Genomic DNA, 25,707 nt, shown 5'->3' on the forward strand with positions numbered 1-25,707 from the left:
CGCACGCCTTTAATCCCAGCACTTGGGAGAGAAGGGAAGGTGGCACACACTAATAATCCCAGTATTTAGGAAGTGAAGACGGGAGGATCAGGAGTTCAAGGTCATCCTCAGCTACACAGCAAGTTCTAGACCAGCCTGAGCTAGATGAAATACTGTAGAACACACACACAAAAATAAATAAATAAATGGCAAACAATTGGTTTATGTGGGTCCTGGGTCCTTAATGCTTCACAAGCAAGCACCTTAGCCACTAAGCTTTCTCTCCAGCCCCAATAATTTTTCTTTTTCAAAATTTTCAGTGCCAGGGATGAGATACCTTCCAGGGAGTTGTTGGCCAGGGAAGTCCCTGATGCCCCCAAAACATTATAGGCCACTGCCAAGGCCCTTGGTTTCCTACCAAGAATAGATAGTAAAACCCACATACTTGGGCTGCAAGGCCACTGAGAAATCCTGCTGGAACTGAGCTGGTAACCTCCTCCATGCAGATCAACTGACAGTTGGAAGAAGCCATTCTGCAAGCAATTCAATGGGAGAGAGAGAAATCAACAGTGAAGATACTCAACAGTGGAGGCTGCAAGTCTTAAATTTTGCCAGCCATGCCAAATGAGCCAACGGGTGCAATAGTGGCACATCTGTCATGGTGGAAACCAACTGCCCTCTAATTGGACTGGAGGCCCGCTCCATGGGAGGGAATACATCCCTGATACTGAAAACTTAAAACAGGGGTAGTCATGAGCCCTAGGGGTGTAATGTCTGCTGCCCTCTGGCTAAATGTATATGCTATGTTTATCAAACTACCCAATAAGCACTTCTCTTAATGTTCATACCCTTATATTAATGGTACTCACTTTTGGCAGATAACCTTCTCTTTTCAGATGGCAGTGACCTTGGGATGACTCAGAAGGCATCATGGTGCTGGGAAGAAGTGACAGGAGTGCTCAGCACTGCAATATCTCTATCACACCTTCCAAGGCTCAGGGTTCATTGCAGAAGAGGTGGCAGAAAGAATATAAGAGCCAAAGGAAGGGTAGGATTCCTTACAATGTGCTCCCCCCAGACACAAAATGGCCCAGATATCCATGAGTTCATAGTGTCTGATACTACCTGCACAAGACCATTATAATAGGAAGAAAAGACCATAGACATCAAAATAAAAGAGAGACTGATTGAGAGGGGGAGGGGATATGATGAAGAGTGGCGTTTCAAAGATGAAAGTGGGGGGAGGGAGGGTATTACCATGGGATATTGTTTACAATCATGGAAGTTGTTAATAAAAAAAAATCTTAAATAAATAAATGAGGTACCTTGAGGACTGAAGGAGTCTTTTTCTTCCCTTTGGGAAACCAGCTTTAAACGACATCTGTGAGAGTTTTCTGCGGGTGAAGATAGTGGCTTGGGGCTTCTCAGTGTCTTCATCCCCTTGTCAGAACTGTGAAGGATTATTGTCTTTCCCATGAGCCCCAGGTGCTAGGTGCTTGATATACTGATTCATTTTTCAGTAAGAAGTCCTCAGAGAGGGGTGGAACTCCTAAGCTGAAGGAGAAATGTGCTTGGTTTTGTTTCTTTTTTTAATATTTTATTTTATTTCTTTATTTGAGAGAGTGAGAATGGGCACAGCAGGGTTTCTAGCCCTGCAAACGAACTCCAGACACAAGCGCCACCTTGCACATCTGGCTTACATGGGTCCTGGGGAATTGAACCTGGGTCCTATGGCTTTGCAGGCAAATGCCTAAACCACTAAGCCATCTCTTCAGCCCGTGTGCATGTTTTTGTGCATGCATTCCATGTGCATGTGTGTGGAAAGCAGAGAGGAACATGTAGTGTCCTCCCCATGACTCTTCCACTCTGTTTCCTTGAGACAGTCTCTCCCTGAGCCAGGAGCTGCCACTTTTGTTCAAAATCAAGTTCCAGTGATGCCCCTGTCTCTGCCTCCCTCAGAACTGGGGTTACAGAAGTGCATGGCCATGCCTAGCTTTTTGCGTGCTTGAGTGGCAAACATGCTTCACCACTGAGACATCTCCCCCACCTGGGAGTTGTCATTTAATGAGCATAGGGGTTGCCACAGAATGAACAGATTCTGAAGATTGCCCACACAGCAGTGTGTATTATACTAAAGACTAAACTATACACTTCAAATTTGTTAAGATGATATGTCTTATGTATATTTTGCATCAAAAATAATTTTTTAGTTTTTTTATTGGCAACTTCCATAATTATAGACAACAAATCATAATAATTCCCTCCCCACTCACTTTCCCCTTCGAAACTCCACTCTTTATCATATCCCCTCCCCCTCTCAATTAGTCTGTCTTTTATTTTTATGTCATCATCTTTTCTTCCTATCATGATGGTCTTGTGAAGGTAGTGCCAAGTATTGTGAGGTCATGGATATTCAGGCCTTTTTGTGTCTAGAAGACAGAAGATTTTTTTTTTTAATTTTATTTTGTTGTTTGGTTGGTTTTTCGAGGTAGGGTCATTGTAGCTCAGGATGGCCTGAAATTCACTAGGTAGTCTCAGGTTGGCCTCGACCTCATAGACATCCTCCTACTTCTACATCTGCCTCACAAGGACTGGGATGCACCACCACACCCAGGTTACTTTATTTTCTTCTTCTTTTTATTAAAAAAAAATTAAACTTTATTTTTATTTGAGACACAGAGAGAATGGGCATGCCAGGGCCGTTAGCCACTGCAAATGAACTCTAGACGCATGCACCACCTTGTGCATCTGGATTACGTGGGGCCTGCAGAATCAAACTTGGGTCTTTAGGCTTCATAGGCCAGTGCCTTAACCACTAAGCCATCTCTCCAGCCTGTTTGTTTTTAATATTTAATTAATTTATTTATTTGAGAAGAAGAGGGAGAGATTGAGAATGGGTGTGTCAGGACCTCTAGCCACTGCAAATGAGCTCCAGATGAATGCACCACCTTGTGCATCTGGCTTACATGGGTACTGGGAAATGAAACCTCGGTCCTTGGGCTTCACAGGCAAGCTTCTTAACTGCTAAGCCATCTCCCAGCAACCCCCCACACACACACCACGCTTTTTTGAGGTAGGGTATTACTGTAGCGCAGGTTGACCCAGCTAAAAATATTTTTATTTATTTAATATTTTTTTCAAAGTAGTATCTCACTCTGGTCCAGGCTGACCTGAAATTCACTATATAGTCTCAGGATGGCCTCAAACTCACAGTGGTCCTTCTACCTCTGCCTCCCAAGTGCTGGGATTAAAGGCATGTGCCACCACGCCTGGCAAATGTTTTTATTTATTTATTGTGGGGGGGGGGGGAGAGAATGGGTGTGCCAGAACCTCTTGTCCCTGCAAATACACTCCAGACACATGCACCATTTTGTGTGTCTGGCTTTACATGGATACTGAGGAATTGAACCTGGGCAGTCAAGCTTTACAAGCAAGTGCCTTTAACCACTAAGCCATCTTTCTTCTAGCCAAGAATAGATTTTTTTGCAGAAAAAAATTAAATATTTTATTTATTTGAGAATTAATGAGAGAGAATGGATGGGCCAGGGACTCTAGCCACTGAAAACAAACTTCAGGCACACACGCCACCTTGTGCATCAGGCTTACATGGGTACTGGGAAATCAAACTTGAGCCCTTCAGGTTTGCAGGCAGGTGCCTTACTCGCTCAGCCACTCTCCAGTTCCAAGAGTAGAATTTGTTTTCACAAAAAAAAAAAAAAAAAAAAAAAAAACATGGGTTGCTTTTAGTTAGCCAGGCATGTTGGTGCATGCCTTTAATCCCAGCACTTGGGAGGCAGAGGTAGGCAGTGGGTTCAAGGCCAGCCTGAGACTACATAGTGAATTATAGGCTAGAGTGAGAGCCTACCTTGAAAAATCAAATAAATAAATAAAATAAACACAGATCAACATGAATTTAAGGCCAGTCTACAACTACAGAATGAGTTCCAAGTTATTCCAGACTAGAGGGAAACCCTACTTCAAAAAAAAAAAAAAAAAAATCCAGGCATGGCGGCACATGCCTTTAATTCCAGCATTCGGGAGGCAGAGGTAGGAGAATTGCTGTGAGTTTGAGGCCATCTTGAGACTACATAGTGAATTCCAGGTCAGCCTGGGCTAGAGTGAAATCTTATCTCAAAAAAAAAAAAAAGAAAGGAAGAAAGGAAGGAAGGAAGAAAAAGATAAAAGATAGACAAACAGGAAAAAGGCAGGGAGGTAGGGAAGAAATGAACAGGCAATTTACAGAAGAGGGTACCCCAATGCTATATGTATGAAAAGCTACTCAAATGCTCCAGTCCTCAGGGAAAAAGAAGGCACCATTTTTGGTTTTCTGTTTTGTTTTGTTTTAAGAGAGCAAAGAAGAAAGAACTCGCACCCGGAGCCTCAGCCACTGCCACCAAATTCCAGACGCTGGCACCACCTAGTGCACATATGCGACCTTGCACTTGCCTCACTTTGCGTGTCTGACTTACAAGAGATCTGGAAAGAGATTGAACATGGGCCCTTAGGCTTCACAGGCAAGCAACTTAACCGCTAAGCCATCTCGCCAGCCCATTTTTGTTTTTCTTTTAAAAACAGGAAGGGAGGGAGTAGAGAAAGAATGACAAGTCAGAGGGAGGAAAAAAGAAAGAAGTGAGAAAGGGCTGGCGGGATGGCTTAGCAGTTAAGGTGCTAGCCTGCAAGGCTAAAGGACCCAAATTTGATTCCCCAGGGCCCACATAAGCCAGATGCACAAGGTGGCACATGCTTCTGGAGTATATTTTCAGTGGCTAAAGGCCCTGGCATGTTCATTCTCTGTCTATCTGCCTATTTCTCTCTCAAATATAAATAAAAGGTTAAAAATGATTTTTAAAAAAGAAGTGAGAAAGGGAGGAAAGAATGGAGGGAAGGAAGAAAGGAGGAGAAAAGGAAGAAAAATAGGAAATGGGGGCTGGGGAAATTGCTTAGTGGTTAAGGTGTTTGCCTGCTAAGCCTAAGGACCATGGTTCAATTCCCCAGGACCCACATAAGCCAGATACTGGTGTTCGTTTGCAGTGGCTAGAGACCATGATATGCCATTCTCTCTTTCTCTCTATCTGCCTCTTCTTCTCTCTCTCTCACAAATAAATAAATAAAATATTTTTTAAAAACAGGAAATGGTATGGTGGTGCTGCCTATAAGTCCAGCACCCAGGAGACTTAGGCAGGAGGATCACCACAAGTACAAAGCCAGCTTGCACTATAGATTAAGTTTCAGGGAAGTCTGGGATACATACCAAAACTCTGCCTTGGGGTCTGGAGAGATAGCTAAATGATTAATGGTGCTTGCTTGCAAAGTCTGCCAGTCTGGGTTTGATTTCCCAGTACCCACATAAAGCCAGATGCACAAAGTGGCACATACATCTGGAGTTCAGGTTTGCGGTGGTGAGGTGCCCTGTTGCACCCATGCTTGCTTCCTCTCTCTTCCCCCTCTCCCCCTCCCTCTCTCCTTCTCTCTTTCTCTCTCTTGCTTTTTGGTTTTTCAAGGCAGGGTTTCCAACTCACAGCAGTCCTCCTACCACTGCCTTCTGAGTGTTGGAATTAAAGGCATGTGCCACCACACCCGGCTTTGTCTTTTTTTTTTTTTTTTTAATACTCTATTTTTTATGGTGGAGGAAGAGAATGGGCACTCCAGGATCTCTAGCCACTGCAAATGAATTCCAGATGCATGTGCCACCATGTGTAGCTAGCCCACGTGTGTACTGGGGAATTGAACCTGGGTCCTTAGACTTCACAGGCAAATACCTCAACCACTAAGGCATCTCCCCAGCCTTCTGTCTGCCTTTAAGAGGGGGAAGGAAAAAAACAGGAGAAAGGGAGAGAGGAAGGGAAGTGAGGAAGGGACCATCTTGCATTCATGACTGGCCAGCCTTTGAAAGTTGGACACCACCAGGGGTGAGAGAAAACCAGAAGCCTCAGAATGAGTGTCAACTCTCGAAACAACTCAGGAGAGGATCTGGGAGCTCTGTGAAGTCATGGGGCAGATATCCTGCAAGAAGAGTTCCCCCTCCAAGCCTAGGAGACAAAAGAAAGATGTTCAGGGCACGGATGCATGATAGAGATGTGAGGCTAACCTAACTATGATTACTGTGGGGGTGAGTGCTGGAAGCCCATTGTAGTAACATTGATGCAGTTAGTAGAAACAGCAAATCTCATGCATGTGGAAACCATTAACAATGGGAGGAAAAATGGAAAAATGTAAACAAGAGAATTAGCTTGATACATGACACCATATTTGTAAATTGCAAACATATCTACACAGGAGACAATGCCATGGGAGGTACAGGCCAGACAGGATCCCCCAAAGCACACTGGTGTGGGGTCTGGGGAAGGGAGGAAGAGAAGGGAAGAAGTGGAAGAGGGAAAATGAATGGACGTAACAAGAGGGGACCCACCCACTCTGTGATGAAGTGCCCTAAACAGAAGTGGGGTGGGCTCACTTCCGTACAAAAGATCGTAAAATGAGAGGGGAGGTTGGGAAGGAGAAAGACAAATATTTTGGGAGTGTGCTGGTTTGATTCAGGTGCCCCCCCCCCCCGACCATAAACTTATGTGTCCTGAATGCTAGGCTCCCCAGCTGGTGGCAATTTAGGAATTGGAGCCTCCTGGAGACAGTGCATTGTAGGGGGTGGGCTTTTGGGTGTTATAGCCAGCTTCCACTTGCCAGTGTTTGGCACTCTCCTGCTGCTATTGTCCACCCGATGTTGACCAGGAAGTGATGCCCACCCTCTGCTCATTACACATTTCCCCATGCCACCGTAGAGCTTCCCCTCAAGTCTGTAAGCCAAAATAAACCTTGTCCCACAAGCTGCATTGGTCCAGTGCTTTCTGCCAGCAATGTGAAGTTGACTCTAACAGGAAACTAGGAAGATGTGAGATCAAATCCACTTTTACCACTTGCAAGCATTTGGAGCTTAAGCAAACCAGCCATTTATTCCCAACTATACTCAGTGCCAGGCACTCTTCTGGCCACCATAGATATAGTTGTGAGTAAAATAATGCAAAAGAACTTTAGGTTTCAGGTAAGTTCTGTGTAATATGAAACTGACTGCAGACTGTATAGTCAGCAATGGTCTCCTTGAGAACTGACAACTGAACCTCGATGGAGGCAGTGACAGGTGCAGAGAGGGCAGAAGGGGGACCTGAAAGTGGGGCAGACAAACAGGCACAAGAGCAACCAGAGCTATGTGGACCCCAGTCAAGGATTCAGACTTTATTCCAACTACAACAGAAAGTGAAGGAAAGTATTAAGCAGGGGAGAGGTAATTTTTTTTTTTTTTTTTTTTTTTTTTTTTGGTTTTTCGAGGTAGGGTCTCTGGTCCAGGCTGACCTGGAATTAACTATGTCATCTCAGGGTGGCCTTGAACTCATGGCAATCCTCCTACCTCTGCCTCCCGAGTGCTGGGATTAAAGGCGTGCGCCACCACGCCCGGCTAAGAGGTAATTTTATTAAGGTGTGTATTGGAGATTGAACCTAAGGCCTGTATAAACTCTTTCACAAAACTATTCCAACTCCTTTTTTTTTTTTTTTACTTTAAGAATAACAGGGCTGGGTTGGAGAGATAGCTTAGCAGTTAAGACACTTGCCTGTGATGCCTAAGGACCCATATTCGACTCTCCAGGTTCTACATAACCAGACACACAAAGTGACACAAGAATGCAAGGTTGTGGGCTGGAGAGATGGCTTAGCGGTTAAGCGCTTGCCTGTGAAGCCTAAGGACCCCCATTCGAGGCTCGGTTCCCCAGGTCCCACGTTAGCCAGATGCACAAGGGGGCGCACGCGTCTGGAGTTCAATTGCAGTGGCTGGAGGCCCTGGCATGCCAATTTTCTACCTACCCCCGACTCTTTCATATAAAAAAAAAAGTCCAGTCTGTTGTGCTTGCCTCAGATAACAATAATAATAACGGCCAGGTGTGATGGTGCATGCCTTTAATCCCAGCACCCAGGAGGCAGAGGTAGGAGGATCACTGTGAGTTTGAGGCCACACTGAGACTACATAGTGAACTAATTCCAGGACAGCCTGAGCTAGAGTGAGACCCTACCTCATAAAAAAAGGAAAAAAATAGCAGGGATTGGGGCTGGGGACTGGAGAGATGGCTCAGCAGTTAAGGCACTTGCCTGCAAAGCCTAAGTACCATAGTTTGATTCCCTAGCACCCATACAAAGCCAGATGCACAGGGTGGCACATGTGTCTGGAGTTTGTTTACAATGGCTAGGGATTCCCAGCATTCGGGAGGCAGAGGTAGGAGAATTGCCTTGAGTTCAAGGCTAACCTGAGACTACATAGTAAATTCCAAGTCAGCCTGGGTTACAGTAAAACTCTACCTGGAAAAAAATACACATAATAATAATAATAATAATGCTGGTGAGATGTCTTAGTGGTTAAGGCGCTTGCCTGCAAAGCCAAAGGACCTCAGTTCAATTCCCCAGGACCCATGTAAGCCAGATGCACAAGGTGGCACATGCATCTAGAGTTCATTTACAATAGCTGGAGACCCTGGCATGCCCATTCTCTCTTTCTATGCCTCTCTTTCTCAAATAAATAAATTAAATTAAATTAATCAAAATTCTTCATAATAATAATTGGGCTGGGAAGATGGCTCAGTGGTTAAAGGCACTTGCTTGCAAAGCCTGCAAGCCTGAGTTCAATTCCCCAGCTTCCCACATGAAGCCAGATGCACAAAGTGGCACATGCACAGAGTGGCCACTTTGAGCATGTTTGCAGCTGCAGGAAGCCCTAGTGTGCCTATGCTTGCATGTGCCCCTCCCCACTTCTCTCTCCCTCCCTCCCTCCCTCTCTCTCTCTCTCTCTCTCTCTGTCTCTCTCTTCCTGCAAATAAGTAAAATCTTAAAAAAATAAGAAGAAACCAGGCATGGTGGCAAACGCCTTTAATCCCAGCACTCAGGAGACAGAGGAAGGAGGATTGCTGTGAGTTCAAGGCCAGCCTGGGACTACAGGGTGCCAGGTCAGCCTGGACTAGAGCAAGACCCTACCTCAATAAATAAATAAATAACAGGGTGTGGGAACTACTTGTAACCTCACTGCTGGAGAGGTTGAAGCAGGAAAATTGTGAACTTGAGGCCAGTCTGGAGAATAAAGCAGTGGAGAAAAAAACATGGAAAAGGTAGAAGAGAAGGAATCGAGAAAGAGGGGAAGGATGATGACGAAATGAAGACGGTGTTAATACAAGAAAATCTTATGTGTAAGCTTGTTGTATCATAGCATTCAAGATGCTCAAGATTTCCAGGACTTCATACATAGTAAGGCTTCAAAAAATAAATAAATAAAATAGGGCTGGAGAGATGGCTTAGCTGTTAAGGCGTTTGCCTGCAATGCCAAAGGATCCCAGTTTAATTCTCCAGGACCCACGTAAGCCAGATGCACAAGAGGGCACATGCCTCTGGAATTCGTTTGTAGTGGCTGGAGGCCCTAGCATACCTATTCTCTCCCCCCCATAAATAAATATAAATATTTTTTAAATTAATAGGTTGCCATTTAAACAAATAAAAATAAATAAAAGTGTGAATCGGGGACGAGGTATGAGAGGGAAAAGAAAGATCTCTCTGGCTGCTGGGTGGAAACTGGACTGGACCACAAGGGAAGCTACATAAACGCTGAGTCTCAGTTCTCACATCTGCAGAATGACAAGAGAGGCTGAAATGAGTCAGGTGGAAAAACAGGCCCAGGAGGCTCCTGGGCACTAGAGGGGCGTAGAGGATACCTCTGCGGGAGGGTGGTTGGGTGGCTGAAGGTGGAACCCCCCCCGCCCCACCCCCACCCCACCCCCACCCCCTCCCCACCCCGCCCCACCCCCACCCCCTCCCCCCCCCCCCCCCCCCCCCCCCCCCCCCGCCTCGCCTGCCCCTGCTCTCGTCCTGGTCCTCGTCCCAGCACTGGCCTGGTTTGGCAGCTGAGAGCCGACCCAGGCTGTGGTTCATACAGGCGGCCGCTGGGCGGCGATGCGGGTCGGACCAGCTAGGCGCAGTTCGGTCTCCAGTGAGCTCGACGCTCGGCAGCTTTGGTCTGCGCAGGGCGGGGCCGTCGCGTGGGGCGGGGCTTCGGCCCTAACTCAAGCGGGTCGAGCTTCCAAGACGACGGGGCGGGGCCTGTTCGGTGGGGTGGGCGTGTTCGCCCGGTGGGCGGGGCTGCCGGGTGGGCGTGTTCGCTCGGTGGCCGGGGCTGCCGGGTGGGCGTGGCCGTCGCGGATTCAGATGGCAGAGGCGCTGGGCGCCTGAGCGGGCGCGGGCCATGAGCGCCGCCCGGCCCCAGTTCAGCATCGATGACGCCTTCGAGCTGACCCTGGAGGACGCGGGGCCGGGGCCGGAGGCCAGCGGGGTCTCCCGTTTCGGGCCTCTGCACTTTGAGCGCCGGGCCCGCTTCGAGGTGGCTGACGAGGACAAGCAGTCCCAGCTGAGATACCAGGTGAAACGGCCCCGGCCCACCTCATCCGGATCCCCCACATAGGGCAGGACCCCAGGCTGGGCGTTGGAGAACCATAACCCGGGAGAATCTGCCTAGAGGTCCTAGTGGAGCAGGAGACTGTCCCCGGAAATGACTCAGAGTCCTGTCTGTGCCTCCTCAGTTCTGATTTCGGATCCCAGCCAGCACTGTAGCCTTCAGCTACAGTGGAGAGCTCCCCCAGTTCCCCAGCCCCACTGCTTTCAGCTGTCCCGTGTTCTGTTTGGGGAACATTTCTGTATCTGAACCTGGCTTTGCCCATCCTTGGATCATCCCTTGAGTCCCAGGTCAAACGACAAGGGAAATCCCCACTCCATCTCATCTCGCCCTCCCCCCAGAACTTGAGACTCTTCCCTTGACTTGCAACAAAACCAGAAATGCTCTTTTTCTCAGAGAGCTTCCACCAACCCCCTAACATCCTTCCCAGATTTCTACCCACCAAACCTGGGAAGTGTGGGTCTGTCCTTCCCTGCTGCCTCAAATCCACAGCCTCCATGCTGGGCCCTTGAAAGGTTCTGATTCTCACCCTAACTTCCCCTGCTCCGGGGACCCATGCTGGGAGCCCTCCCCTCACTTCTGCTGGTTCCTGTCTCCCAGCTCCCAAAGCCCCCAACAGCCACCCACTTCCTACCTGGGTTTCGGTTTCTGTGAATTGTCAAACCCGTTCTGCCGGCGGTTCTGCTGGGAGGGCGGAGGGCCAGGTGAGAAGCAGCCGCCAGGTGGCTGAGCCACAGCTACGCTGCGTGGCTGCCTTTCTCCTGTCCCCAGAGGGGAGTGAAAGGACCCAAAGCCCAGCAACCCATCTGAACTCTGTGTTCTGGAATAGAACCTGGAGAACGATGAGGACGGAGTCCAGGCTTCTCCAGAGTCTGATGGGAGAGTCAACACCAGGTCAGGGCCAGGTGGGGACCCACCTTATAACCCCTAGCCCATCTCTTGTGACTCTTGTCTGCAGGACCCTCCCCAGTTCCCCAACCCACCGCTCTCAGCACTCCCGTGTCCTATAGGTTTCCCAACTCCCTTCATGGGGTCTCCTGTCCAGTCTTACCCACCCACTCTGACCAGGATTTTTATCCCACAGGAACCCCCGGCCTAGTCTGACACCCACCTGCCCTTTCTCATCCCCCACTCCTAGCCCTGCAGCATGCCTTGGCCCTTGAATTCCTCTTCATCCCATCTGCTCTAAGAGCCCTGTAATCCTGCACCCCCACACCATGCACTTCATGACTTTTGTCCCTTTCTTTGTCTCCCTCTCCCCTCCCTTGGGGGCCCCCTATGTGGAGGGATTCTGGACAAACACACCTTCAGCTCGCAGTGGTCCTTCAGCACCATCAGCAGCACCGCCCAGCACTCCTACACCTGCTGCAGGTGAGACCCCCCCCCCCCAGCACATGCCCCAGTCTCCCAAGTGCCTTCTGGCCCTACCAGCCAGCTGCCCGTGGCTCCCTACCTCCTTCACCTCTTTCACTTCCATCCTGCTCCCCTGCCACCCAGCTGGACCAAACACCCTTTGATTCAGAAGAACCGCCGGGTAGTGCTGGCCTCCTTTCTACTCCTGCTGCTGGGGCTGGGTGAGTGTCCTGAGGGCCTGTCTCCTCCCACCCCCTCATTTGTGCGTCCCCTTGGCACTCTGGGCCAAGTGTCCTGAGGAGGCATCTGGCTGTCAATCATTGCCCCTCCCCATGTTACAGGTGAGGAGCTGAGGCTATTAGAGGGGCCCAGGAAATCGCACAGACAGTGAAAATGAAACCTGGTTTAGACTGTTTTATTTTCTTAAATTTAATCCCTTTAAAAATATTTATTTACTTATTTTTAGGGGGAGACAGATAGAGAGAATGGGCAGGCCAAGGCCTCCAGCCACTGCAAATGAACTCCAGGCACATGTGCCACCTTGTGCATCTGGCTTACATGGATCCTAGGGAACCAAACCTTGGTCTTTAGGTTCACAGGCAAGCTCCTTATCTGCTAAGCCATTTCTCCAGCCCTGATTTAATCCTTTTAATCCATCAGAGGACCAAGGAATAACTGATACCATTTATTCTGTGTGGATTTCTGGCAGCAGCATTTTCTCACTTTACAGAGGTCGCACAGCAAGTGAAAGGCAGACCCAGAACATATGTGTGAGAATCAGATGTTCAGGGACCTCTATCCACCTCACCCACCCCCACCCTCACCATTGCTGAGTGGAGACACTGAGGCCCAGAACAGGAAGGTCTCAGCCAGATGTTTCTTACTCCCAGATGACTCATTCTATGGGACTGAGAGGCAAGATCCCCAAAAGGACCCAGAGTTGGGATCAAGAGGGAACCATGAGCAAGGATCAATTGTAGCTGCTACCCTGGACCCCCTTCCCTCCCTTCTCTGGAAGTTTAAATTTCTCAGCCAGAAAGCCCAGCTCCACCTCCAGGTATTTGAGGACAGCAAGGAAATTGCCACTTTTCAGCACCACTGCATGTTATGCACTGGAGGCACTGGATGCTGGCCTTATCGCTCCACCAGCCAGCAAGCAAGCCATCCTGGTTTTGAGACTAAGGGCACAGGCTCAAGCAGGTGAAGGGGCATGCTCAGGTTGCAACTGGGAAGCAGATGAGCTGAGATTTAGACTACCAGACCTGTTAGGTCACCAGAGGCTCATCAAGGACTCTTGGGAAATTAGAAAAAGATGGCTCTTCAGGGAGGGCAGAGCCTGCACCTAGCCCTAAACCAGGGAATGAGTCTGGGTGTCCCAGCCCTGCTTTTTGTTGTTGTTGTTTGAGGTAGGGTTTTGCTCTAGTGCTGGGTTAAAGGTGTGTGCCAGCCCAGCCCCACCCCCATCACCTTTTTTATTTTTTAAAACAGGATCTCTTGTACCCGAGACTTTTTGTTTTTGTTTGTTTTTTGAGGTAGGGTCTCACTCTACAAGGATGACCTGGAATTCACATCATAGTCTCAGACTGGCCTCAAACTCACAGTAATCCTCCTACCTGTGCCTCCCAAGTGCTGGGATTAAAGGCGTGTAAAACCAGGCCCAGCTGGCCTCTAGCTTTCTATGCAGATGAGGATGACCTTAAACTTCAGATTCTCCTGCCTCTGTGCTACAGTTATAGGTATGCACCCCCCCCCCACCTCCCAGTTCATGCAGTGCTGAGTATTGGAACCCAAGGCTTTGTGCATGCTAGCCAGGTACTCTACCCACTGAGACATCACCAGCCCTGCTCCCCGTTTTCTAATTTTAAATTGTCCATTTATTTATTTGGGAGTGAGTATGGGTACAACAGGGCCTCTTGCCATTGCAAACAAACCCTATTTACATACAGTACTTTGTGCATCTGGCTCTATATGGGTACTGGGAAATCAAACCTGGGAATGCAGGCTTTGCAAGCAAGCACGCCTAGGCCCCTTTTTTGAGGTGCTTTGTGTAGTATTTGAAGCATATAACAATCAGTCCATAGTGGCTGCTCAGGTCCACAAACCACACCTCACCCCAGTTGCTCCTCAAATTGGGGGCCCAGGAGTCCTAGGTATGAGAAGTTGCTCTAGCTATGATCTCCTCACATCCACTAAAGTCCACATCCCTGTCTGGGGCTACAGCCCCTCCCAGACCCTTCCAGCCTGGGATCTTCCTGTCCAGCCTGGCCAAGTGCTGGAGGCTCCTAGAAAGCCCCAATTTCCTTCCAGTCTCTGAGCCTTTGCTGGACAACTCTCTGTGTCTGGAATTCTTTCTCTGCCTGTATGATGCCCCTAGCCAAAGCCTCAAAAGCCAAGCTTCCACTTAAGAGAGGCACAGGGGCTGGTTCTTCCCATCTGTCTCATTCAGTCGTGGTGACAGTTCAAGAAATCAGCATGTGTAACACATTTCAGCCCAGGCTCTAGTGGTCAATGAGTACTAACTGTGGTTTTATTTTGCTACTGCTGACACTGCCAAGTTTAGATGTCACTGCTTCCAGGAAGGTTCCCTGGAGTGACTCCCAAGTAACTGCTCTAGGATCCTACACTGCCCTGTTTTCCCCCTGTGCTCCCAAACACACCATATGCTGATTCAAGTATAGCCTTCCGGTTCTTGTTGGCCCCCACCAGTAAGGAACAGCCATGAGACAGGAACCTTTTTTCTTTTCGTGGTGGAATTCTCCAGGAGATATTCCAAAAGTGTATATTGATGACTGAAAGGCCACACCAAGGAGCATACAATCTGTCTCTTTCTCTCCCTCTCTCTCTCTGTCACTCTCAAATAAACAAATAAAATGAACAAAAAATATTTTTTAAAAAATATCAAAAATCTCATCCCATAGATATTTCCCAAGGCCTGCCTCGTGTGCTGCCTTGAAAATACAGAGTTCGATGGCATTCTAGGGAGGAGGGCCCCGGGGGTGTGCAGCTTATGTGAGGTCCACCATTCCTCAGACCTGAGCTTAGCTGGGGGTTGCGGGGTGGAAGACCCTGCCCTCACCCTCTCCTGCCCTCCCACTCCGCGGCCCCATCTGTATGCAGTGCTGATCCTGGTCGGCGTGGGACTGGAGGTGGCTCCCTCTCCAGGTGAGCGCCCCTCCTATTTCCACAGGCTGGTGGTGCCTGTGGGTCCTCCGCAAGCCCTGCCAACTCCCAGCGGGCGTCGGCGGCCTCCTTTTCAACAGAGAGGGAGGCTTGCTCAGGCAGTCCGCGGCCCCTGGTCCTGAGCCGCCCGCCTCTCCCTGCAGGTGTCTCCAGCGCCATCTTCTTCGTGCCAGGCTTCCTGCTCCTGGTCCCCGGAGGTGAGTGCAAGCAGGAGCGGAGCAGGGTGGGTCCGGGTGGGGGGCGGAGCGCTGATCGGCCCCGCCCACAGTGTACCACGTGATCTTCATCTACTGCGCTGTCAAGGGCCACCGAGGCTTCCAGTTCTTCTATTTGCCTTACTTTGAGAAGTGAGCTGTGGCTGAGCAGCGATACTGGTGATCCAAGGTCCCTGGCCACCACCCCACATCCATGGGGTGCTCTCCTGACCTGTGCCTGGCTCCACTCCCTCACCTCACAGGAAAAGGCCCTCCCAGGGGTAACCCCCAGCCCCATCAGGAATTTTGCTCAAAAAGATTGGGGCATGCAGGACTGAGAACGTTGCTCCTCACCTGCTCTGTGCCTTAACTTATTCTCAGGCTCTGCATTTCTGGGTTGGTGTGATTTTTGTGCTAATAAAGGGTAATTCTAACAAGGTCAGTGTCACTTTTCTGTCCCATCACCCCTGCATCCAAACCATCAACCTGCCACAGCCTCCTTCCACAAAGCCTGACTGAAGGGGCCATTCGAGGGCTAACACACTTGAAGGACCACCAGTCTCTTCTCCCATGGAGCCAGGGCAATCTTGATGCTCTGAGATTTGGCCAAGGTCACACCATACACTGGGTGCAAAGTTGGGCCTGGAAGAAGTGGCCCCAGCGTTCCCAACCCTGTGTGGACTCAGCTGGAGGACATGAGAAGCAGGGCCTTGTGGGAGAGCACCTCAGCAACCAAAGACTCAGAGCCACAGAACATTGGAAATACCACTCAGAATTTTAGAAAGTCAGAGCATTAGAACCTTTAGAATCAGCCAGAATCTTTGGAGACACTGAAATCTGAGCTCATAATAGCTCCTATGTATCAAGCTTTTACAAGGCTAAGGCCAAAGGCCCTATGCTGAACACTTAGCCAAGTCACACCTTGGCCTCTCACTGTCTCAACCCCATTTTACAGATAAGGAGGTGGGCCAGTTTACAAATAACTGACCTTCTGAGAACAAAATGTAACCTAGGGGCCGGGAGTGATGGCACTCGCCTTTAATTCCAGCACTCGGGAGGCAGAGGTAGGAGGATCATAGTGAGTTTGAGGCCACCCTGAGACTACAGAGTGAATTCCAGGTCAACCTGTGCTAGTGTGAGACCCTACCTCGAAAAACCAAAAAAAAAAAAAAAAGGAACCTAGGCCCTTCCCACAACTCAGGGAGAGAGAGGAAAGGGACCAGGCTGGTGTCCCCTACTGGCAACCAAAAGGCCAGAGGAGTAAGTGTTCTATCTCCTGGACCAAAGCATGCGTGCACATAAAGAGGGACTGTCCCATGTCCTCAGCACCAGGATGCTGGGCAAGATAAGAGCCCTGTGCCTTTGATGAATGAACACCCAACCCCAGCTCCTGCCCTCCTGACCCACCCAAGACCTCCTACTTGAGACTCCCATCAAATCACTTTGGGGCAGGACCCCTTAACCAGTGACTCCCCAACTAACCACAGCAAGGACTGATTTACACTTCTCATCTGTCACTGACCCATTTGTTTACAAGATTAAAAACTAGGAAAGTGGCCAGGCATGGTATACATGCCTTTAATCTCAGCACTCAGGAGGCTAAAGTAAGGAGGCAGAAGATCACTGAGTTCAAGGCCAGCCTAGGGATACAAAGTGAGTTCCAGGTCAACCTAAACTAGCATAAGACCCCGCCTCAAACCCCCCCCAAAAAAATCACCTCTGGATAATGAAAGAGAAAGACACAAAATCCAAGCCTAGAGGGCTGGAGTAATGGTTCAAGGGTTAAAGGTGCTTGCTTGCAAAGCCTGACAGCCTGGGTTCAGTTCTCTAGCTACCCACATAAAGCTGGATACAAAATGTGGTAAGACACCCTAATGTGCCCTTACACACATACACACAAATGCTGGACAAAATCCAATCAGATCAGTCACATAAATTACATCTCAGTAAATATAATCAGAATACAAAAAGGGGAGATTACAAAACTCTTCTTAGAAAAGTGAGCAGAGGGCTGGAGAGATGGCTTAGCGGTTAAGGCACTTGCCTACAAAGTCAAAGGACCTTGGTTCAGTTCCCCAGTACCCACTTAAGCCAGATGCACAAGGGGTCACATGTGTCCGGAGTTCATTTGAAGTGGCTGGAGGCCCTGGTGCGCCCATTCTCAATCTCTCTCTGCCTCGTTCTCTCTCTCAAATAAATATATAAATATAAAAAGAAAAAAAAGGAAGAAATTTGAACAGAGGGCTGGGAAGATGGCTCAGTGGTAAAAGGCACTTGCCTGTAAACTGATGGCCCAGATTCAATTCCCCAGTACCCACATAGAACCAGATGCACACAGTAACACATGTGTCTGAAGTTCATTCTCAGCAAGAGACCCTGGCGTGCCCAATTTCTCTGTCTCTGTCTCTGTGTCTCAAATAAGTACAATATTACAAAGAAAAAAGTGAGCAGACAGGGAATAACACAAAATCACTGCTAATAATTTTTTCTCCTTCCATGGCGATTCTCTTACCTCTGCTTCCTGAGTGCTGGGATTAAAGGCGTGTGCCACCCTGCCCAGCTGACCTTTTACCCTTTTAATGTTCTTAAAATGAGTTTGCTCTGCTATGCATGTTTACCAACTCTTTTGTGTATGGTAAAAAGGGACTTTTGCATACTTTAAACATTTTAATAAAGATGGACTTTTCATTTTTTAGGTATCATTCATCCTGCATTTTCTTCTTTGTTTTTGTTTTTGTTTTTTCAAGGTAGGGTTTCACTCTAGGCCAGGCTGACCTGGAATTCACTATGTAGCCCCAGAGTGGTCTCGAACTCACCGTGATCCTCCTACCTCTGCCTCCCAAGCGCTGGGATTAAAGGCATGCGCCACCATGCCCAGCATCCTGGCATTTTCAAAAACAATTTGTTTTATTTGATTCTTGTTTCCCCTCCTTGACCAATCCCTCTCAGCCTTCCATTGTTTTTCCTTTCCCCACAATATCTTCCCATCTTTTTGCTTATGTGTCACTTGTATCCTTTCACCCAGTGAAAGCAGTTTTTAAAAATAAAGTTTGAATACCTGGAAAAAATAAATAAAGGTGTGTGCCACCATGCTCGGCTCAAATTCTTTTTGGTGTTGCTTTTTTTTATATAATTTATTTGAGAGAAAGAGGGAGAGAGGGAGGGAGAGAAGGAGGGAAGTACAGAGGGAGGGAAAAGGAGAGAATGGGAGTGCCAGGGCCTCCAGCCACTGCAAATTCCAGACACATGCGCACGCTTGTGCATCTGGCTTACGTGGGTCTGGGAAATGGAACTGGGATCCTATAGCTTTGTAGGCAAAGGCCTTAACCGCTAAGCCGTCTCTCCAGCCTGCTTATTTGGTTTCTTTTCTTTTTTCTTTCTTTCTTTCTTTCTTTCTTTCTTTCTTTCTTTCTTTTCTTTTCTTTTTTTTTTTTTTTTTGGTTGTTGTTTTTTGTTTTTGTTTGTTTGTTTGAGGCAAGTTCTTGCTCTAGTCCAGCCTGATGCCTGTAACTCACTATGGAGTCTCCGGGTGGCTTCAAACTCAGCAGTCCTCCTACTCTGCTTCCCCAGTATTATTTTATTTATTAGAGAGAAAGAGGCAAAGAGAGAGAGAGAATGGGCACACAAGAGCCTCTAGCCAGTGTAAACAAACTCCAGATGTATGTGCCATCTTGTGCATCTGGCTTACATGGGTGCTGTGGAATCGAACCTGGGTCCTTAGGCTTTGTAGGCAAGTACCTTAAGCCATCTCTCCAGCCCCTCCACCTCCCACCCCAGTGCTGGGATTAAAGATGTGCATGACCACGCCCAGCTTCATTTCAGAATTTTTGTTTTGTTTTGTTTTGTTTTTCAAGGTAGGGTTTCCCTCTAGCTCAGGCTAACCTGAAATTTACTATGAAATCTCAGGGTGGAATCAAACTCACAGTGATCCTCCTATCTCTGCCTCCCAAGTGCTGGGATCATTTCAGAATTTTAACCAAAGGTTCCAAAAGTGACTAGTCCCCATACTGCAAATACGCATCAGGGATTGGCAGGTAGAGACCATAGAATGAGTGCACCAGGGCTTCTAGCCACTGCAGATGAGCTCCAGACACATGTGCTACCTTGTGCATCTGGCTTATGTGGGTCCTGGGGAATCAAACCTGGGTCCTTTGGCTTTGCAGGCAAGTGCTTTAACCACTAAGCCATCTCTTTAGCCCAGAGAATGGAATCTTTTTCAAGCAAGTGCCTTTAACTACTGAGCCATCTCCCCAGATCCCTAATTACTAAATTTTTTTTTCCTGTTTTTTTGCAGGTAGGCTCTCGGGCTGGAGGGATGGCTTAGCGGATAAGGTGCTTGCCACAAAGCTTAAGGACCCAGGTTCAATTCCCCAGTACCTATGTAAGCCAGATGCCCAACGTGGCACATGCATCTGGAGTTTGTTAAAAAAAAGAAGAAGAAGAAGTATAGAGAGAGGTAGGGTCTCACTGTAGCTCAGGCTAACCTAGAATTCTGCAGTCCCAGACTGGCCTCAAATCCATAGTGATCCTCCTACCTCTGCCCCGAGTGCTGGCATTAAAACAATATACCATCATGACCAACTTAATTTTTTAGAAATATTTTACTTGTTTATTTGAGAGAGAGAGAGAGGCAGATAGAGACAGAGAGAATAGGTGCACCAGGGCCTCTAGCCACTGCTAATGAACTCTAGATGCATATGTCACCTTGTGCATCTGGCTTACGTGGGTACTGTGGATTCAAACCCAGGTCCTTAAGCTGCAGGAAGTGCCTTAACTGCTAAGCCATCTCTTCAGCCCCCAACTTATTTTTTTTTTTAATTTAAGAGTATTAAGTAATGTCCCAAGTAGGTAGTAAGGTAGTAAGGTAATTATACCTCAGTGTCTATATATATATATATATATATATATATATATGTAATCAGGGAGAGAGGGAGAGATTGGATGCACCAGGGCCTCTAGCCACTGCAAGTGAACTTCAGATGCATGCACCACTTTGTGCATCTGGCTTTATGCGGGTACTGGGGAATTGAACCCAGGCCATCAGGCTTTGCAGGCAAACACCTTAACTGCTGAGCCATCTCTCCAGCCCCCAACTTAATTTTTAAGAGGATTGTTAGAACCCAATCCCCAAAGACACACACATGTAGCAGACAGAAGTCCAGCCACATCCCAGTTCACTATGTTACTAGGGGTCCCCCAATACTGCCCCTACTTGAATGCTGCCAATGCCAGGGAGCTCCCTACCTCTCTAGAACATGGGGAGATTCAAATCTTGTGCTTAACGCTTAACTGGGAAATGGCAACTAGTAGAAGTTTTCTCCCATAGCTCAAGGAGTGAGAGGAGATGACAAGTGTGGTAGGTGACATCACAGGCTGACCTTGGGGCCAGGTATGGGGTGGGAAGATGCAGACTGGGACTTCTTGGTCTTGTCCCTCCTGGAGCTTGGGGAGGGTGTGCGGTTCAGGTACTTCTGGTGTCTGGACCTCAGCAACAAGCAGGTTCTCCCTTCTGGCATCTCAGTGGATAGACAACATCATCACAAACTCTGCACAGGAGAGGGTGTTGCTTAGGCCTTTCCAGGTCAGGAACCCCAGGCAGTGTTGAGGTGTCTCCTAGGTGCTAGAGCAGGGGAGGGGGTGTCTGGGAAGGTGACTCACCATCAAAGTCTATGGTGCCATCCCCATTGAGGTCTATACCTCGTAGCATCTCATCCAGCTCAGTCCCCTCCAGTGGCTCCCCCAGCAGAGCTGGTGCTGCGTGCCGCAGCTCCGCTACTGTGATTCGTCCATCCCTGTCCCTGTCAAACTAAGATTCAGGCAGAGCTCAGTCTCTTCTATCCCAAGCTGTGCTTTGCTCTTTAATTATTTTTGTTAATACTTTATTTATTTGAGAGAGACAGAGCAAGAGAAAGTGGCAGATAGAAAGAGACATAATGGGTGCACCAGGGCCTCAAGCCAATGCAAACGAACTCCAGACACACGTGGCACCTTGTGCATCTGGCTTACGTGAGTACTGGGGAATTGAACCTGGGTCCTTAAGCTTTGCAGGCAAGCGCCTTAACCACTAAGCCATCTCTTCAGCCCCTAATTATTTTTTGAGACAGTCTCATGAAGACTAGGCTGGTATCAAATCTGCTATATAGCCAAGGATGACCTTGAACTCCTGATTCTCCTATCTCTACTTCCCAAGTCCTGGGATTACATGCATGCATCACTATGCCTAGTTTATGTGGTATGGGGATCAAATATATGGCTTCACTAATGCTATGCAAGCACACTACCAATTAAGCTATATCCCCAGCCCTATTCTTGGCTCTGGTCTTGCCACTGTCCAGGAATGAGATGCCCCCATCCACCAGCTCACCCATCCACATCTTCTCCATCCTTCCAGCCCAACTCAGTACTTCCTGCTGCAGGAAGTTCCCCTTGTGATTGGCATCAGCTGGGAGTAAGCCAAAACCCCTCTGCCTATCCCTGGACCCTCATCCATTCACTCCCAGGGCTCTATGGCCTCCTAGAGGCTGAAGTTCCCCAGTAAGGATGCCCTCCAGGTCTGCCACCCTCCTGCCCATCCAACCCCACTCCATACCTCTCGGAAGGCAATACGAAGCTCTCGTATGCCCAACATGTGCGCCGTCTCCTCCCTCAGCTTCGGTCCTATCAGCTCCACGAACTCCTCAAAATCCACGAAGCCACCCACTGTGGACCCAGGTAGAACATGACAATCTGGTCCAACAGGGATAGCGCAGGGGAAGGCACCCCACCATTACCACCAACACCCCACCCACCATCAGGGCTCTCTGCATCTGTGAAAGCACACCAGTGTCTTTGCCCAAAGAGGTATAGGAAGCTGGTGCAGGGTTTCCTGGCTGCTGATAGGCTGTGGCTGCTTCCACACTCAGCAAAGCCCCCCAAGTGGGGGAGAAAGAGACCCTGGCCACAGAGCAGGTGGCCCACGTTTGGATCCTGTTGATATGTGGCCTTGGGGGGCTTACCAACCCTCCCACCCTCATTCTAGGGTGGGTCTGTGAGAACCTATTTCACAGGTGCAGTGTGGGGGGGTAGTGTTCATGGCTATAGGCAGCTGGAGCTGAGCAGGCAGCAATAAATGTCCTCATTCATGCAATGGCCAGCTAACAGCTTCGGGGGAAAGAAGAGAAACATAGACCCGAACTGTGCAGGTCAATTGCAAATCCCTTGCCGTGCCCATGTGGAAAATTGTAAAAAAAAAAAAAAAAAAAAAAAAGCCGGGCATGGTGGTGCACGCCTTTAATCCCAGCACTTGGGAGGCAGAGGTAGGCGGATCGCCCTGAGTTCAAGGCCACCCTGAGACTACATAGTGAATTTCAGGTCAGCCTGAGCTAGAGCGAGACCCTACCTTGAAAAACAAAAACAAACAAACAAAAGTAAAGAAAGAAAAGAAAAGAAAGCTCCATGGGTGTCCTGGACTGGCAGAAATAGGATATGTGCCACAGGACAAACTAGCAAATGACAACCACATGAGTGCCACCTAGCATGTAGTCCAGGGACGCCAGGGTTCTGTCACATCAGAGCTTATGGAGCCTCCAGAGACTATGTTTCAGGTGATCCCAATTCAGCTGCCACCACAGCATGGGGCGGAGGCAGCAGACAGAGAAGAGGGGATAGAGTGAGAGAGAGAAGAGAGACTTCCAGGTAGCGAGCACTTTACCCGAGTGAGAGGTACCTGGCCAAGTCCAGCAGAGGTATACAGGAGCTAGACTGACACCCCAAGGCTGAGCTTCTCTTCAATCAATCATCCATCTGCTACCCTTGGCCATCTCCACCAAGAGCTTGGATCCTGTGTCCCCATATCTGATGGGACCAATATAGCCCCCCAAACTTTCAGTCTCCTTCATGCTACCCTGACAGACACGCAGTGGTCACTTCCTTCCACTCCCCTTATGATTTCCATGAGCCAGAGGCACCAAGCCCAGCGTCAGCCCACCTCCCTGGATATAGTCAAGCCAACTCCCACCCATCCACCCCCCCACCGCGAGGCTCAGATACTGACTGCGCATCTTCACGTGCTGCGAGACCTCCAGGAGTTCCATCTCAGTGGGCATATAGCCTAGTGTCCGCATGCAGTCACCCAGCTCCCGGTAGCCAATATAGCCATCCTGGTCAGTGTCAAACTCTTCAAAGGCAACCTGAAGCTCTGCAAAGGTCATCAGAGATCAGACCAGATGGCCAGGCCCAGGGTCACCTCCCCCTTCCCCCAGACTCCCACCCCCGACAGCAGTGAGAGAACTCTCACCGTCCAACTCCTCAGGACCCAGTTCACGATCCTGCAGAGGAAAAGGCCAACATGTCCCAGGCTGCTGGGCTCCTCCAGCCCCACCAGGGGCAGCGGACTGTAGCTGAAGTCCTGAAGATCCCAGGAGCAGAGCGCCCACCCCTTCCCGTGCTCCTGTGGCTTGGGCAAGCTCCCGAAATGGCCCAGTGTGAGGTTTGCTTCTGCCTACTTGTACCAGCCAACCTGACACTGAAACTGCCCTGCCTAGGCTTCTCTCCAGCTACAGCAGAAGAGGCAAGAGTCTTGGGCACTTATAGGCAGGAAGAGGTAAAGTTGAGGGGCACAGCCTAGACACCGCCCCCCATCCTCAGACCCCTGACCTTCCCAAAGATGCGGTTGAGCAGGGGCCCATACGTCCGCTGGGCAGCATCCTGCTGGGGATCAGTCCGATGCCGGTGGGAGTGTCGATGGGAGCCTGTTGCGTGGGATGCTGGGGGTGGCCCTTCCTGGCCCTCTTCGGTTTTTGAGGGGTTCTTGCTGTTTCCTGGGTCCTTGGAGCCCAGGCCAGGGGTCTGCTCCCCAGAACTCCCCTTCCGGGATCTGCGTTTCTCCCTCTTACTGCTCTTTCTGGTCAAGAGGGATCCCTCAGCAACACTCCCAGGAGGCTCAGGGGGCTTCTGGGGGCTGGAGTCTGGGTGTGGGCTATGCTCTGTGGCCATGGGGGGAGAGACGACAAAGCTCAGGGACACAGCTCCCAGAAGCACCCTTGTCTCTCAGGACCTAGAAAGCTGCTTATGCCCCAAAGTCTTGAGCTGATCAGCTGAGGAGGTAGTGAGGGGGATTAAGGTAAGTGAGGCCGGCAGCCGGGACCTAATTCCTGCCCTCTGTCTCCAGGTGGCCTGGGGCACCCAATGGGGGTCCTGAGAATTGCCCTTAGCATGAAGAGTGTCAGGACATAGTAGTTGCTAATGAGCTCAGACTCTTGCTCAGCCACCTTTTGTCTAGGAGAGGCAGCCGGTTTGGTTTACCCTTCCAAGTCTCTGTTTTCCCATTTCTAAAATGGGGACATACTTTTGCAGAGTTGAACACTCAGCCCAGCCTGTGTCATGATCTGTCAAGCAGAGTGGACCAGGAAAGGCAACCAGGGGCAGGAAGAAAGAGACCAGGACAGAGGTCTTAAATGCCAATTGTGTGGGGGGTGACTTCAGAGGGAGGACATGGCTTGCCTGGGTTGGAAGGACCCCAGGCAAAGGGTCCTTTGCTGTCTGTTCTTGTGTGTGTGTGGGGGGGTTTCTCCTGGCTGGTGACTTGGCCCTACTGGGCTGGGGTTAGGGTTTCCCAGAGAGCAGCCCCATGAATGATTGATGTTCTCTCAGCTTGGGTTTCCTGCCTACCCGCCTTCACGTCGCCACTGCCGGGTGCCATACAGAAGGCCCCAGCTTGGGGCTGGCTGGTGGCTGGCCTGTGTGGGTAGGCAGGCAGGAAGGCAACACCCTGCTCCCTCTGGCTGGCTATTGGTCTGCACCTCGCAGGTAAGCCAGACAACATTATGGGCGCTGGGGGAGGGATGTCCAGACTCTGAAGCAATCAGGCCTGGAGTTGCAGAGGAGGGTCTGCCAATTTTAGAGTCCCAAGCTAGCCATGGGGAATGAAGGCCAGGTGGCAGCAACTATGGGCACGATCAGCTGTACTGGGGCAACTGGTCCCTCTCCTAACTGTACCACCAGGCTATGTTCACACTCTGAGGGGCACTCCCTCCTTCCGCCAGCTGGGGGAGGTAGGGCTTCGAGCGCTATGCCTGGGCTATTTTCATCACACTATGGAGGCCCCCCCCCCCATCTCCTTCTCTATGTAGTAGTTGCAGGGACAAATGAGACCACCTGTGCGGAGCTCTGAGGCACAGGAAAAGCGCAGAGGTGGAGGTGCAGGACACTGTAGAGGTCTAAGCCATGCTCAGGACAGCCCTAGATATAGCCTGCTCAGACATCACCCGGCATTCCTGAGCAGCACTCCCTTGGTGGCAGGGGTGGGGGTGGCATGGGCTGGTATCCCTCCTTTGATCACCTCTAAGCCCATGAGGCTCAGAGCTGGCCTGATTGGAGTCTTTCGTTGTTGTTTAGGCAGGGTCTTACTCTAGCTCTGGCTAGCCTCAAACTCATGGTGAGCCTCTTCCCTCAATCTCCTGAGTGCTGAAATTATAAGTGTGATCCACCACACCCAGCAACTGCTTGTAATTTTAAACACTTGAAACCCCAGGATATCAGGAATAAAGAGTC

The 25,707-nt window shown here is 49.4% G+C and overlaps 2 protein-coding genes across 7 annotated transcripts; one reads left to right on the forward strand and one right to left on the reverse strand.

Annotated features, from left to right (window-relative positions):
- The first annotated feature begins 10,224 nt into the window (after positions 1-10,224).
- Tmem134 (transmembrane protein 134) lies at positions 10,225-15,614 on the forward strand. 6 transcript variants are annotated; one of them, XM_004656759.2, is made up of 7 exons: positions 10,225-10,417; positions 11,280-11,344; positions 11,762-11,821; positions 11,948-12,024; positions 14,921-14,965; positions 15,127-15,180; positions 15,252-15,474. In XM_004656759.2, exons 1-7 carry the CDS (start codon positions 10,244-10,246, stop codon positions 15,332-15,334), a joined length of 558 nt encoding a protein of 185 aa, XP_004656816.1. In that variant the 5' UTR covers positions 10,225-10,243; the 3' UTR covers positions 15,335-15,474. The 6 variants fall into 6 exon arrangements, with proteins under 6 accessions (XP_004656816.1, XP_045015296.1, XP_045015300.1 ...); XM_045159361.1 differs by having other exon boundaries at positions 15,287-15,474; XM_045159365.1 differs by lacking the exon at positions 14,921-14,965.
- A 4,800-nt stretch (positions 15,615-20,414) lies between these two features.
- Cabp4 (calcium binding protein 4) lies at positions 20,415-24,150 on the reverse strand. Its single transcript, XM_004656481.2, has 6 exons — positions 23,812-24,150; positions 23,453-23,483; positions 23,210-23,353; positions 21,767-21,876; positions 20,836-20,983; positions 20,415-20,723 (listed from the first exon to the last, which is right to left on the reverse strand). Exons 1-6 carry the CDS (start codon positions 24,148-24,150, stop codon positions 20,695-20,697), a joined length of 801 nt encoding a protein of 266 aa, XP_004656538.1. The 3' UTR covers positions 20,415-20,694.
- Positions 24,151-25,707: the final 1,557 nt, after the last annotated feature.

This window comes from Jaculus jaculus, chromosome 1 (genome assembly GCF_020740685.1).
Source record: "Jaculus jaculus isolate mJacJac1 chromosome 1, mJacJac1.mat.Y.cur, whole genome shotgun sequence".
In the NCBI taxonomy this organism is placed as follows: domain Eukaryota; kingdom Metazoa; phylum Chordata; class Mammalia; order Rodentia; family Dipodidae; genus Jaculus; species Jaculus jaculus.